The sequence below is a fragment of the Parambassis ranga genome, chromosome 16 (assembly GCF_900634625.1).
Source record: "Parambassis ranga chromosome 16, fParRan2.1, whole genome shotgun sequence".
In the NCBI taxonomy this organism is placed as follows: domain Eukaryota; kingdom Metazoa; phylum Chordata; class Actinopteri; family Ambassidae; genus Parambassis; species Parambassis ranga.
The window spans coordinates 8203073-8215293 of record NC_041036.1 but is presented as its reverse complement, the minus strand read 5'-3'; the positions used below and the strand labels follow the sequence as shown (position 1 = coordinate 8215293).

The 12221-nt window shown below is 42.3% G+C and overlaps 2 protein-coding genes across 2 annotated transcripts in view; one reads left to right on the top strand and one right to left on the bottom strand.

Annotated features, from left to right (window-relative positions):
- dnah5 (dynein, axonemal, heavy chain 5) overlaps window positions 1–9226 on the top strand; it is a 68144-nt gene extending 58918 nt beyond the window's left edge. Inside the window, exons 81-88 of the mRNA XM_028424940.1 lie at window positions 6–225; window positions 1081–1286; window positions 2000–2203; window positions 4278–4493; window positions 5605–5817; window positions 6625–6777; window positions 7972–8203; window positions 9075–9226. Of these exons, the coding sequence (XP_028280741.1) occupies window positions 6–225; window positions 1081–1286; window positions 2000–2203; window positions 4278–4493; window positions 5605–5817; window positions 6625–6777; window positions 7972–8203; window positions 9075–9226 (1596 nt within the window). The remainder of the gene's footprint in view (window positions 1–5; window positions 226–1080; window positions 1287–1999; window positions 2204–4277; window positions 4494–5604; window positions 5818–6624; window positions 6778–7971; window positions 8204–9074) is intronic.
- A 1883-nt stretch (window positions 9227–11109) lies between these two features.
- adcy2a (adenylate cyclase 2a) overlaps window positions 11110–12221 on the bottom strand; it is a 36289-nt gene continuing 35177 nt past the window's right edge. The window contains exon 25 of the mRNA XM_028425315.1: window positions 11110–12151. Coding sequence (XP_028281116.1) covers window positions 11999–12151 — 153 coding nt within the window. The 3' untranslated portion in view covers window positions 11110–11998. The remainder of the gene's footprint in view (window positions 12152–12221) is intronic.

Here is a 12221-nt window from a genome sequence, read left to right as displayed (position 1 = left end):
CCCAGGGTGGCTGGGCCTTACTTCAGAACTGCCACCTGGGTCTGGACTTCATGGATGAACTAATGGACACGGTGATAGAGACCGACGTCATCAATGACAGCTTCCGCCTTTGGATGACAACAGAGGCCCACAGACAATTCCCCATCACGCTTCTGCAAATGTCAATCAAGTTCACCAACGAACCACCACAGGGCCTCAAGGCGGGGCTTAAGAGGACCTATGGAGGTGTGGTTGGATTTAGTTCAGCTTCAAAACTCGCAGCATTCTCAATTCTTAGCTTTACCTGATTGGTGGAGCTGTGCTTGGAATAAAGATGCAAACACTCTGCCCTGAATCAATAGTGCACTGAATAGTGTTGTAGCCTGAAAATGGTGCAGGGCATAAACGTGTTGGTGGTACAATGTCAATTTTATTGACGCTTTCTCAACATACGATCAGACGTACACTTTAGAGAAGGATGAGCATGCAGAGTAGAGAGTCTTATTATTCTTGATGAGAACATGCATAAACAACTCATTTGTGGATGCACACACACACACACACAATCTATCCTGGGGGAAAGTGAAAAGATGGGAGATGCAAGAGAAACACCTGTTTGCTGCTTAATTCATTGCATTTTACACCCAATTACCAAAAGCCTTAGGGGGAAAGTCTGTGAAATTTTAAACAAGCTGAAGCATGTACTTTATGTTTTTATTCAAACCTTAAGGAGGCAGGAAGAAAGGGAGATTTATTATGTATTAACCAGCTGTCGTTTACTGGCTTATATGGAAAAAGGATACGTGTGGGTCCTGAAGAGCAATTGAGAGTCTGTGTACAAGATTATCTTCAGCTGTTAAATCCGTGCCGCAATTAACAGTTAGCATGTCATCAGATTCGGAGCAGTCACACGTCTTTTCAGTAGAACATTAAAAATATTGATTCATTTTATTTACAAAATAGTTCAAAAAACGATTTGGGTTTTCATTCCTTCCTTTTTATGTTTTCTATAACTTCTTTTTTGCCATCTTATACTCAAGGTAACTAAATGCTCTCTTTGTTAGACTGGCTCCTGATAGTTGTCCTTGTCTTCCCGACCAGGTATAAACCAGGACCTTTTGGACGTCAGCAACATGGTGCAGTGGAAGCCAATGCTGTATGGAGTAGCGTTTCTCCACAGCACCGTACAGGAGAGGAGGAAATATGGCCCTCTGGGATGGAACATCCCCTACGAGTTCAACCAAGCTGACCTCAACGCCACCATTCAGTTTGTCCAGAACCACCTCGATGACATGGACATTAAAAAGGCAGGTGGCATGACAGTCTGTCTGTCAACACACAAATGTTGGTCTGCATGTAAAGTACACAGTGAACCAACCAGTAACCATCCGATGGTATGACTCAGTTGGCTTAGACAGATGTGTCTCTGTCATGCTATACACCTGGGTGTTATCTCATCATACTTGCTACTCTACCCCAATGAGCATAGAGCATAGACACCTATGTTTAGGCACCTTAATTCTTCAACCCATTGCCTGTGTGTAAAGATGGATGATGTAGCTGTGCCTCCATTGCACAAAAGTGACACCAAAATACTGTGTCTTGCTTACGGGAACACAGCAGAGGACGTCCAAACACCCACCCACCTTAGCCACAAGCCAATGTGCTTGACCACAGATCACTGGGAAAAAAACAACTAACAGGTCATAAACCATCTCTGTGAAAAAAATCTGAGAAGTGTTTTTAGTTTTTACTCAGGTCCATGTCCCTTCCACTAACTAGAGCAGGTGGGGTTAATGACCCATGCTTCAGCCAGCCACCAGGGGGAAATCGAGTGTTTGGCCTCATCTTTAAAAAGCTGTCATGTCATCCGTCTATATATACAGTCTATGCTTCAACCGAAGCATGCATGCATAGTAGTGCTAACAGCATCTGCAATCAAATGTGACCACATTATAATATCATGCTTTTATACTGTTCACATAAGAAATCATGTAATCACTGCTTCTAATCTCCACAGGGTGTATCTTGGGACACAGTGCGTTACATGATTGGAGAGATCCAGTATGGCGGCCGTGTAACTGACGACTACGACAAGCGTCTCCTTAACACCTTTGCCAAGGTGTGGTTCAGTGAGGACATGTTTAGCCCCGCCTTCAACTTCTACAAGGGCTACAGCATCCCAAAATGCTCCAGCGTTGACCAGTATCTGACGTACATCCAGGTCAGTCTCTACACAGGTGCATCCATGTGAGAGTTCAGATAAAACGCAGGCATGCTCATGTTATTACAGATTATATATGATTTATTATTGTGCTTGTGTGCTTAACTGGTGGGTTTGTGTCTGTGTGCTCTCGTGTGAGCGCGTGTATGTCTTGGGGCACTTCCTGAGCTTGTTTCATTAAAGCTAGTTTCATTATGATGGATGCTCAAGGCTGCCAGGCTCAGCAAGCTTATTCCTCTGCGCTACCTCTCAAATAGAGAATGACAAACACAGCCTTGGAGAATACACACAAGACGCACATACACACACAAAAATTTGCTAACAACCCTTCTTTCTGTCGCAGACACAAGCACACATACATACACACACATGTGTTCGCACTTTATCTGAAGAGACAAAAAAAAAGCACAACAGAGCACAATGTGTCCCCGTGTGTGTGTTTAAATGAAATACAGGCGGACAGGAACAAAGGTAAAACTCCCTGTGAGAAAATAAATGACCACAGCGAGGGACAAAGGCTTTTCTATCCAGCACCAAATGTGACTCGTTTTTTCATCTCTGCCTCATTTTTCTTGCCGTATAAGCTCAGCTCTTTCCTAATGTTTGACTCTATTTGAATGCACAGTTAAATCAGTCAGTAATGGAGACAGTATGAGGCGATCATCAAACACCTGTTGAACAAGGAGAATGCAGTCAACTCACTGACAGGTCCTGTTCCATGAATTTGCTACAACACAGTCACAATCAAATAATAATAACAATAATAATCAAATCACAATTAACAAGTCTGATAATTGTGATTTGTTTGAGCTGGCTTTGGTTGCAGGTAAGGATGTTTTTGAAGCTTCTGTAGAGTCACCCATTGGTTTTCTCGAAGCCTCTAGTGGCCATTTGTGGAACTGCATTTTTTTAGCACTCGGTATTGGTTTTATTTCTCAGCCCTGGAGGTCTGCTCACACCTCATCGGCAAACAAGCTAACATGGTCTGCCTTAAACAAAGCTGTGGCAGCACTTTTAATAGTCCAGTTATAGATTCTGAGTCTTTGATTGATGGCCACATGGAACACTCAGTCTTGTCCCAGATATCTTGATGTGAACTACAACCCCTGAGACGCTGGTTGTTGCCCCCAGAGGCTAAGCCATCAGATGATAAGCTGACTGATCATGTCATTTCCATCTTTTGGTCATCACTGAGAAAAACATTCAAAGGCATATTTTAACCAATCAAAACAGCAGAGGTTCTACTGTTATTGACTAGATGTTTATTGGAAGAACTAAGAGCCTTAAAACATAGATTCTAGTGTCAATAATGACAGACATGCAGTAAAATAAACCCTGCTGACGAGCCAGGGGATTTCTCCAGGCCACATGATAAATCACCATATTAGCAGGGGCCATGCTTCCACATTGTATGAGGCCAGGTGGAAAATTGATATCGACTCCTTTATCCAGTATCAATTGAATGCAGAAAAGCGTGGACACGATGCTGAGTTTTTATTGCCTGGGTTTTTATGCTTTTATTACTTACAGTGGGGAGACAATGGGACAGTGGTGGATAAACAGATAAAAAGATGGAAGGGATGTGTCTGCAGTGATGGCACAGCTACCCATCACCACAGAGATGGAGCTCACAGCAGTAAAACGTTTGGCTCGGTGGTGTGCCCGTTGAACACATTTGGCCGTGTCTCCGGGAAGCTTGGGAGAGATCATGCCCATGTACATGCCAATATGTTTGGTGAAGGGTGTGCACAATTTTTGCTTGGAGGAATAGCGCGATCGCCCATGTGTTAGACCCGCGTTACACCCTCATGATAATTTTCCTCACTGGAGGGAGAAAAGAAGCAGCTGGTGACACCGTGTGCGTCAGCGGAGACACTTGCTGTCCACACTTGCTCCTCCTAGCCAACAGTGATGAAAACCACTGCGCAGGGAAAAAAAAGGTGTTTGAGAAGGTGGAGGTGACAAAACAATGTTTGAGCTCAGGTTGAGACAATGTGTGGCTCAATGGGGGCTGTCTATTTTCTGCTAAGAGAAGAAACAGCTTGGTTTAATAATCGTTTCTTTCTTTTCTTAGGGTCTACCAGCCTACGATACTCCAGAGGTGTTTGGTCTCCACCCAAATGCAGATATAACCTTCCAGAGTAAACTGGCTAAGGATGTACTGGACACCATCCTCAGTATTCAGCCGAAAGACAGCTCTTCAGGTGGAGGGGAAACCAGAGAAGCTGCTGTGTCCAGGCTGGCTGATGACATGCTGGAGAAACTGCCTCCCGACTACGTACCGTTTGAAGTAGGATTTTGTGTGTGTGTGTGTGTGCGTATCAGCCTAAAGGCAAATGTGCAATGCTTCTCCACTCTCCATGTGTGCAGTGCAGAGAGGCTGGTGTGGTACAGGAGTGTAAAGAAAACCAGAAATAGACGAAGGGTGTGAACACAGCTGAAGCACGTTTTATTTTAAGGTTTCTCTCGCTTTTTTTGTCATTAAAGGTGAAAGTGAGACTCCTCTAAGACAAGGCGCTAAGTTCGTCATGGAAAACTGTCACTGCACAACACACCCCACGTCAGCTACTCGCATCTGCATGGTCTGTTTATACAGTGTGTAAAGGAGCTAAAAATAGAGAGCTGGTATCCCATGTTGACAAGCTACCACAAGATGTTTTAAAATGAGAGATGCGTTGTAGCGCTGTGACAACAGAACAGAAGTAATGATGATATGTCAGATGACAGATAGCACCATATCCTGGGTTGTCAGTCAGGCAGGTTTGTTTTCCAACTAAAAGTCATATCCCATAGCAAACAGTCTCACAGGAACACAACAGGATAACAAGCTGTGTTACAGCTCCCACATCTTCAACACAGGTTACCCTCAGTTAGGATAGTTCAGGGAGGAAGAAGGACCCAAATGTCGTCTTACTAATTCTTTCAACATAACATGAGCTTTATTAACAAAAAGTCCCAACATCCAAAAAAAAAAACACTAAACACAAAGTCAGAGGAAATTGAAGAGAAACCAACCGGGAACAAAGAACTTAAGAGACAACAAAGGGTGACAAACGGACAAACCGGACCAAGGGGAGGACGAGACTTAAATACACAAGGGTTAACTAGACACAGGTGGGAATAATCAAGGTAGGACAGCCAATCAAGGAGAAGCAAAACACAAAAGAGACACAAGGAGACAAGCCTTTCAAAATAAAACAGGAAGCTAAGGACACAAGAACAGTAACACCTGATACACAACCATGCCTAACTCAAAACCAGGAATGAGAAACATTACTGTACAAATACCACTGGAGCCAAAATAAAACGTATGTGTATATGTAATGTGCAGGATCCTTCTAGATATACTTTACTTTTTTGTACAGTATCATCACACGTTGCACATTTATTTTAAATACCAGGTGAAAGAACACCTTCAGAAGATGGGTCCTTTCCAGCCCATGAACATCTTCTTGCGTCAGGAGATCGATCGGATGCAGCGGGTCATCGTTCTGGTCCGAAACACCCTCACAGATCTCAAGCTGGCCATCGACGGAACCATCATCATGAGCGAGAACCTGCGGGACGCCTTGGACTGCATGTATGACGCACGCATTCCAGAGCGCTGGAAGAAGGTCAGCTGAGAGAATAACTCACAGTGACATTGATATAAGAGTCACTGGTGGCAAATGATTGTGCAATGTTTGGCATTAATAACAGTATTTGAGTTGATTCACTTCCTGTGTGGCTTTCTACACCCGGAGTGACTACAAGTGGTTCCCTTTGTCCTTTTGGTTGGATTTTTAGATTTTTCTTTCTGCCGCACAAACAGCAGAACAAATATGAACAGCCATTAAGCTGAAAGCTATTAAGTCCCATTGCTTTTAATAATGACCTGCAACAATCTATTTTAGAGAGCTCTAAAGCACAAATTAACACCCCGGTCCCTTTTACTACTCGTCTTATTCATTGTCTTTAAGGTTTGCATGATAATTTATGCTCAGCAGAAAGGAGCACATTATCATTATTAGTCAGACTAACGTCTGGTTTAGTTCATTATCTTGTTATTTATGAACTTTTTGAGTGTACAAATCCATTTCTATGACAACTGGAATTGAAGAGAATGCCATTACTGACAGCGAGGGAGCAAACCACAAAGACTTGGCATGAATTTTCTTGTATCTTATATTTAAGTGATGCATTCAAGCAAGCGTTCCATCTTTTGAATTATTCCCATTTCACAGCCTGAATCCTTCCTGCCTCCACTCTTATTGTGCTTTTTGTATTCTGGTTGTGCTGAAGTCTTTTTTTTTTTCTTTTCTTGGCACAATTTCCAATCCTCTCCTGTCTTTGTCTTCCTTTCTGATCCACCTGGATGACAGTTTTTTAGTGTTTTATTGTAATGTTTTGTTTGTGTGTTGTTGTTTGTTGTTTGTTTTAAGGCATCGTGGGCTTCCAGCACCCTGGGGTTCTGGTTCACGGAGTTGCTTGAGCGAAACCGGCAGTTCCAGGCTTGGATCTTTGAAGGGCGGCCCAACTGCTTCTGGATGACAGGCTTCTTCAACCCGCAGGGCTTCCTGACAGCCATGAGACAGGTACACACCGGCATCAGGCTACCTACCTGTTTACACACCGCCAGGAGGGAGACCAGATGGCACGCAGAGGGAGGAGCGGGCACACGGCCACGTTCACACATGCACGCGGTGACACGGCACACATTTCTCTCTGTTTTCCCCACTATATTAAAGTGGGTGGAGTCGATATTACAGAGATGTAATCTAAATGCTCAACACTGACTGATCCAGCTCTTATTATCCTCATTGAATTGATATCAAACATGAAAAACATGTATAAATGGGATAAAATAATCTATTCTGCAATTAACAATTCATATTTTTTATAACCTGAGGCTCAGCTTGGAGCGTTCTTGTTCTCATTTTTTCTTTGACTATCGTTGAATGGAAGCATATGCTGTGTTGTCTGTCAGGATTAGTATGCATCTGTCTGTTTGCATCTGTCATCCTATCGTCCCTGCATTCAATGTATCACAGTAATATGAGGTCATCATTCACAAATACAAACTAGAAGGTCTTGCAGTGCCACCAAAGGGGGGGGGGGTGTCTAGAACCATGACATTGACAAAGCATTGGAGTGTGGTGACCAACATTTTAAATGTGGTTATCACAGAAACTATGAAATCACTGTACCTGCATATATACAGTAGATGGAAGAGGAATCAGGTTTTTTATTGATTTAGTTTACTTCTTCAGAAAAACCCTTTAGAGACAGAGAGAATATTCATAATGCAGATGTCTGTATATAACATAGTGGTCATATCTTACAGTGTGCACCCCTTCCCAGCAGATGCAGTTCTTTGAGTCTGTACTGAACATTCGCTTGAAGTGGCTGGCTTGTTTTTCTAAGATCTGTTGTGGGCTGTCATTTCTCATCAGTCCCTATCTGTTCAGTTTTGTCCAATAAGGTTTCGGAAAATGAAGATGAAATGACGGAATGGATGCAACACTCATTTCTTTAATTTATTGTGCCCTCTTATTGTGCTTTTTGAGTCATATTGGATTTATTTTCTTTCTGTTGTGACAGCGTCGCTCACAGAAGCGCTTAGATGGAGTGCACTTATCAGCCCTACAGTGTGTGTGTGTGTGTGTACCTTTATTACAGCCCTTTTATCAAAATTGATTTTTCTGTGGGAAAACAGCTGCCAAATGTCAGCTCTGCCACTGCAGTGTCACAGCGCTGCCTTATCCTGCTAACCTGATTTGTGCTTGCAGGAGATCACTCGGGCAAATAAAGGCTGGGCACTGGACCGCATGGTGCTGTGCAACGAGGTGACCAGGTGGATGAAGGACGACGTCACTCAGCCTCCAGCGGAGGGAGTGTACGTTTACGGCCTCTACCTGGAGGGAGCCGGCTGGGACCGCCGCAGCTGCAAGCTCGTTGACTCCAAACCCAAAGTGCTCTTCGAGATGATGCCTGTGATCCGGATGTACGCTGAGAACAATGGTGAGTCATCTCATTCAGGAAGTTCTTGTTGAAGGAAAAGTGTAATCTCAGTGAACAAGCTTTAATCCTGTCTGTTTTAAGAAGATGTTTCAGCCTCCCTTCTCTCCTCCTCAACATTCACATCCCACGCAGTAGCTGGATGGATGGTAACATTTAAATGTCAAGCAGACTAAGTGCTATTTATTTTGTCTGGGAATAGATTACCAGCAGTATGGGGCACAGTATTTGTTCTTGATGAGGCTGGAGAATATTCAGACAGGCAGGTCCCCATGGAATGCCTCCGAGCAAGGCTGCCTGGGAAACGATTTAATGATCCAATGATACGCATAATGCGGTTTCTTTGCACCCGGTCACTTCCCAGCTTTTCCCACAAGAAGGAAGCCTGCTAGGTTTGAGTTTGTGTCAAGGAGACCAGTAAGGGATGATGATGCTGCCAATGGTCGGAAAAGCATCTGTGAATGACAGACGTGCGCATAGGTGCCGGCAAGATACAAGAGTCCTGAGAGCTGCTTTGCTTAATTGTCGCCCCCTCTCAAGGATTATTATCATCTCACCTATTTGACCTGTGACGACTCCACAAGGAAGGTTCACTTGAGATTTTAATGCTGATGGGAGAAAGGACACCAGCAGTCCATCATGTTGTGACAGACTAATTTGGTGTTGTTTGCCTGCTTTGAGCAGAATTTCGCTTCATAAAACCACAGCTGGGTGTCCTGGTGACATCTCCACACTGATCTAAATATTACATTTACTTAAAATAGCTCTAGTTAAAAGATGTTTGAGACAGGTCTGCCTGCTGCTCCTTAAAATAATGTTTTTGATTTTCTCCCTGTGTATCAAGTGACAATGTTTTTTTTTTGTTTGGCTGCAGGTGTAAAGGATTCCCGCCTGTATTCCTGTCCAATCTACAAGAAGCCAAACAGGACGGACATGAATTACATCGCAACTGTAGATCTGAAAACATCTCTTTCTCCAGAAAACTGGATCCTACGTGGGGTGGCACTCCTCTGTGATGTTAAATAATTGGTTTCTTGTTGACAGTCACTGACACCAGTGTTAATTTTGGCAGCAATTTCTGATTTAGTTTTTATTTTAGTCTTGTGACTAAAATGTAATTTGATTTTAGTCACATTTTAGTCATCAACATTTTTAACTTTTAAAAATTCTATGATATATATTTTTAATGAAATATGGTTTGATTGTGCAATAAAACAGGCACAGCTTTAACTTGTGGTATTTGAAACACCTCTTTATTTAATTGCTATTACCTTTTCACAAAAGAACCAATGGACAGTGAGCTGCGCTCCCTGAATACAGTGTTCAGTCATGACCTTCTTCATGAATACTCCATAACTACAGCAAAATACTTCAGTGACAACTTAGAACCAGTGCACATGCTGTAAAACCATCAGCAGCAGTGTCTTAATTTATAGATTTTGTCACGTGTATCTTTGAACGGAAGTTAAGATGACACGTTTGCAAATGTCGCTTCACGTTTATTGTGTTTTTACAGCTGATAGTCGCTCCACAGTTTGCAAACCGTCTTGTTTGTCTTGATATCAAACGTGTCCGTGTGTCTGTCCTTCTCCTGTTTTGTCACGCATGAGCACGCCTTCTTCCAGCATCGCGGGGTAACGTCCTTACTCAGAGATCACTTCTGATTGGCTCTCTGCCGCCGTCTCCTGATTCGTCCCTCCCTTCCACAAACAAAATTTGCTCTGACTGGATTTCGTCTCCATCAATAATTTCATCTCGTTTTTATTCGTTAACGAAAGTGTCAATACATTTCGTCTTTGTTTTTGGCACCGTGCGTTATCAGCAAAATAAGGTTGTTAATGAAAACTATGACGAAAATGATTCGTCAACAAACTTAACACTGACTGACACTCACGCCCATTATTCCAGGTGTGTAAATGTATGTGTAATGTGTGCTTGTGTATTATACTAAAATGGGAAATTAAGTATCTGCAACATTCATAAAGTCTAACATTTGATCAGAACCTCATACAGGAGGAACATCTGTGCACTCCATGGTATGAGGGTTTTCACAGTTGTTGGCTGTGTAATCATACACCATATGTATGAGATTTAATTCAAATGGAAACTACAGTCCCAAGCTGACATGAAAAACTGCTCTTTACTGAACAGTTCCTCTTTGGCCCTGATGAGTCCAGACATATTTTATTTGTCCAATGTCAAGTGTACTATCGGCAGGCCTGATAGGCCTGATAGGAACAATAATAAGCATTTGCCTCGATTTAAACTCTTAGAAATGACTATGATCTGGATGAATGAGAGCATCCACAGATAAATAATAAGGACTCTGTGCAACTGAAATACATAGAAATTTTAATTAAGTTTTTGCAAAAAAACAATTGCATCAAAACATCAAAACACTTTTTTGGTAGTATTTTCTTTTCTTACAAAACCACCATACGCATTCTAAAGCTACCCTGTACACAGAGCAGGTTTGGATTTCCTAGAGAACAATCTTGACACTGAAAGCATCTTTATCTCTTCAAATACTGATATATATCTTTGTATAGCTCAGATCTGAGCACCAAGACACCAGGAGCCAGATGCATAAAACCTGGTTTTTGTCAGATATAAAGAGTTTATGTGTCCCTGGTTTTCCATCAATTTCACTGCTGCTATTATTATTAAACGTTAATTTATAGCACCTGTATTAACACAGACGTCTAGAGTGGAGGATGATGCTAAGAAATCACTGACGCAAAAGTAATTAATGTAGCAGTAATGTATAGTTAAGATAGTACATAAGGAATATTTCAGACTGCTTGGTAGCAAACTGAAGAATGCCCTTCCCCGCCACATATTTTCTTATAAACACCAATAAATGTCATACAAGCATGGGTCTTATACATCAAACAAAGCGTTTATGCATCTGGCTCCAGATATTTACTGACAGACCTTATCTAAATACTTCAGTCAACGCAGGCAATTGAAGTGTAAAGACGGTTCTGGAAAATCTGGCCCTGCATGAATATCATAACATATTCATAGAACCCCCCCCTTTTTTTTTTTAAAACGTCCTTCCCTTTTATAGTCCTAGACCATCTATAAAATACATCCAAGACTTCGTGCTTCTAACAAGGCTGATGGAGTTATGTACACACTGTACACCTTGCTGCTCCCTCTTTGTTTGTTCTTTGCTTCTAGTTTAATATCAGATCTCCAATGTGTGGCCTTTGAAATTGAGTCGAAAAAATGCTCGAGATGGGGAATCACAAACCTCCTTATAACCACAACACCAGCGTGTCTTTGTGCTGCTATTGTTGTTCATTCTGTCTTCCGAATACTCTGCTGAAAACTGTTGTTTCTCGATTCTTATTGTACATTATTTGGCATCCAAAATGTCATATAAAGTGGGAGTTGTGTCTGATTCTCCCGGCTGACCAAAGAGGTTCTCTGGTGGATTACCTCCTGCAAACCTCACAGAACTGAGTCGGAATGTTGCTTTGGACTATTCTCTGACTGAACTTGTACATGTGGCTGACGTTTCTGGCTCCAACATTTAAGTTACAGTATATTTTCAGGGGGTTTTGCCTACTTGCTGTACATGCTACACTTACAGTTACATAAGTGACAAAATGAATACTACAGCTGTGGCAATGCAATAGTAAATTCAGTTTTTTTCTTCATTGTAGTGTGGACTTGATTCCTTCATGCCCTTGAACTCTGCTTCTGTTACAGCACCGCGAAGATCAAACCTCCTCCGGTTCATGTGAAAGTCTGTTTTGTGCCTGTGTAAATTCAGAACACTCTGAACAAGTCTTACGGCATTACATTCCCCTGTGATAGCGAGCGAGTCATCTCTGTGTGGACAAAGAAGGTCTTGAGCTCTCCTTTACCCTTGACATTGATGATGCCTCTACACGAGCACATGTAGCCCAGGGTCAGCAGAATGCAACTTGTCTCTTCCGTCACCTACAGGGAGAATCACATTCATCATGTGCGTTTTGCTTATCTTACATGACCGAATTAAAGTCCTGCAGGC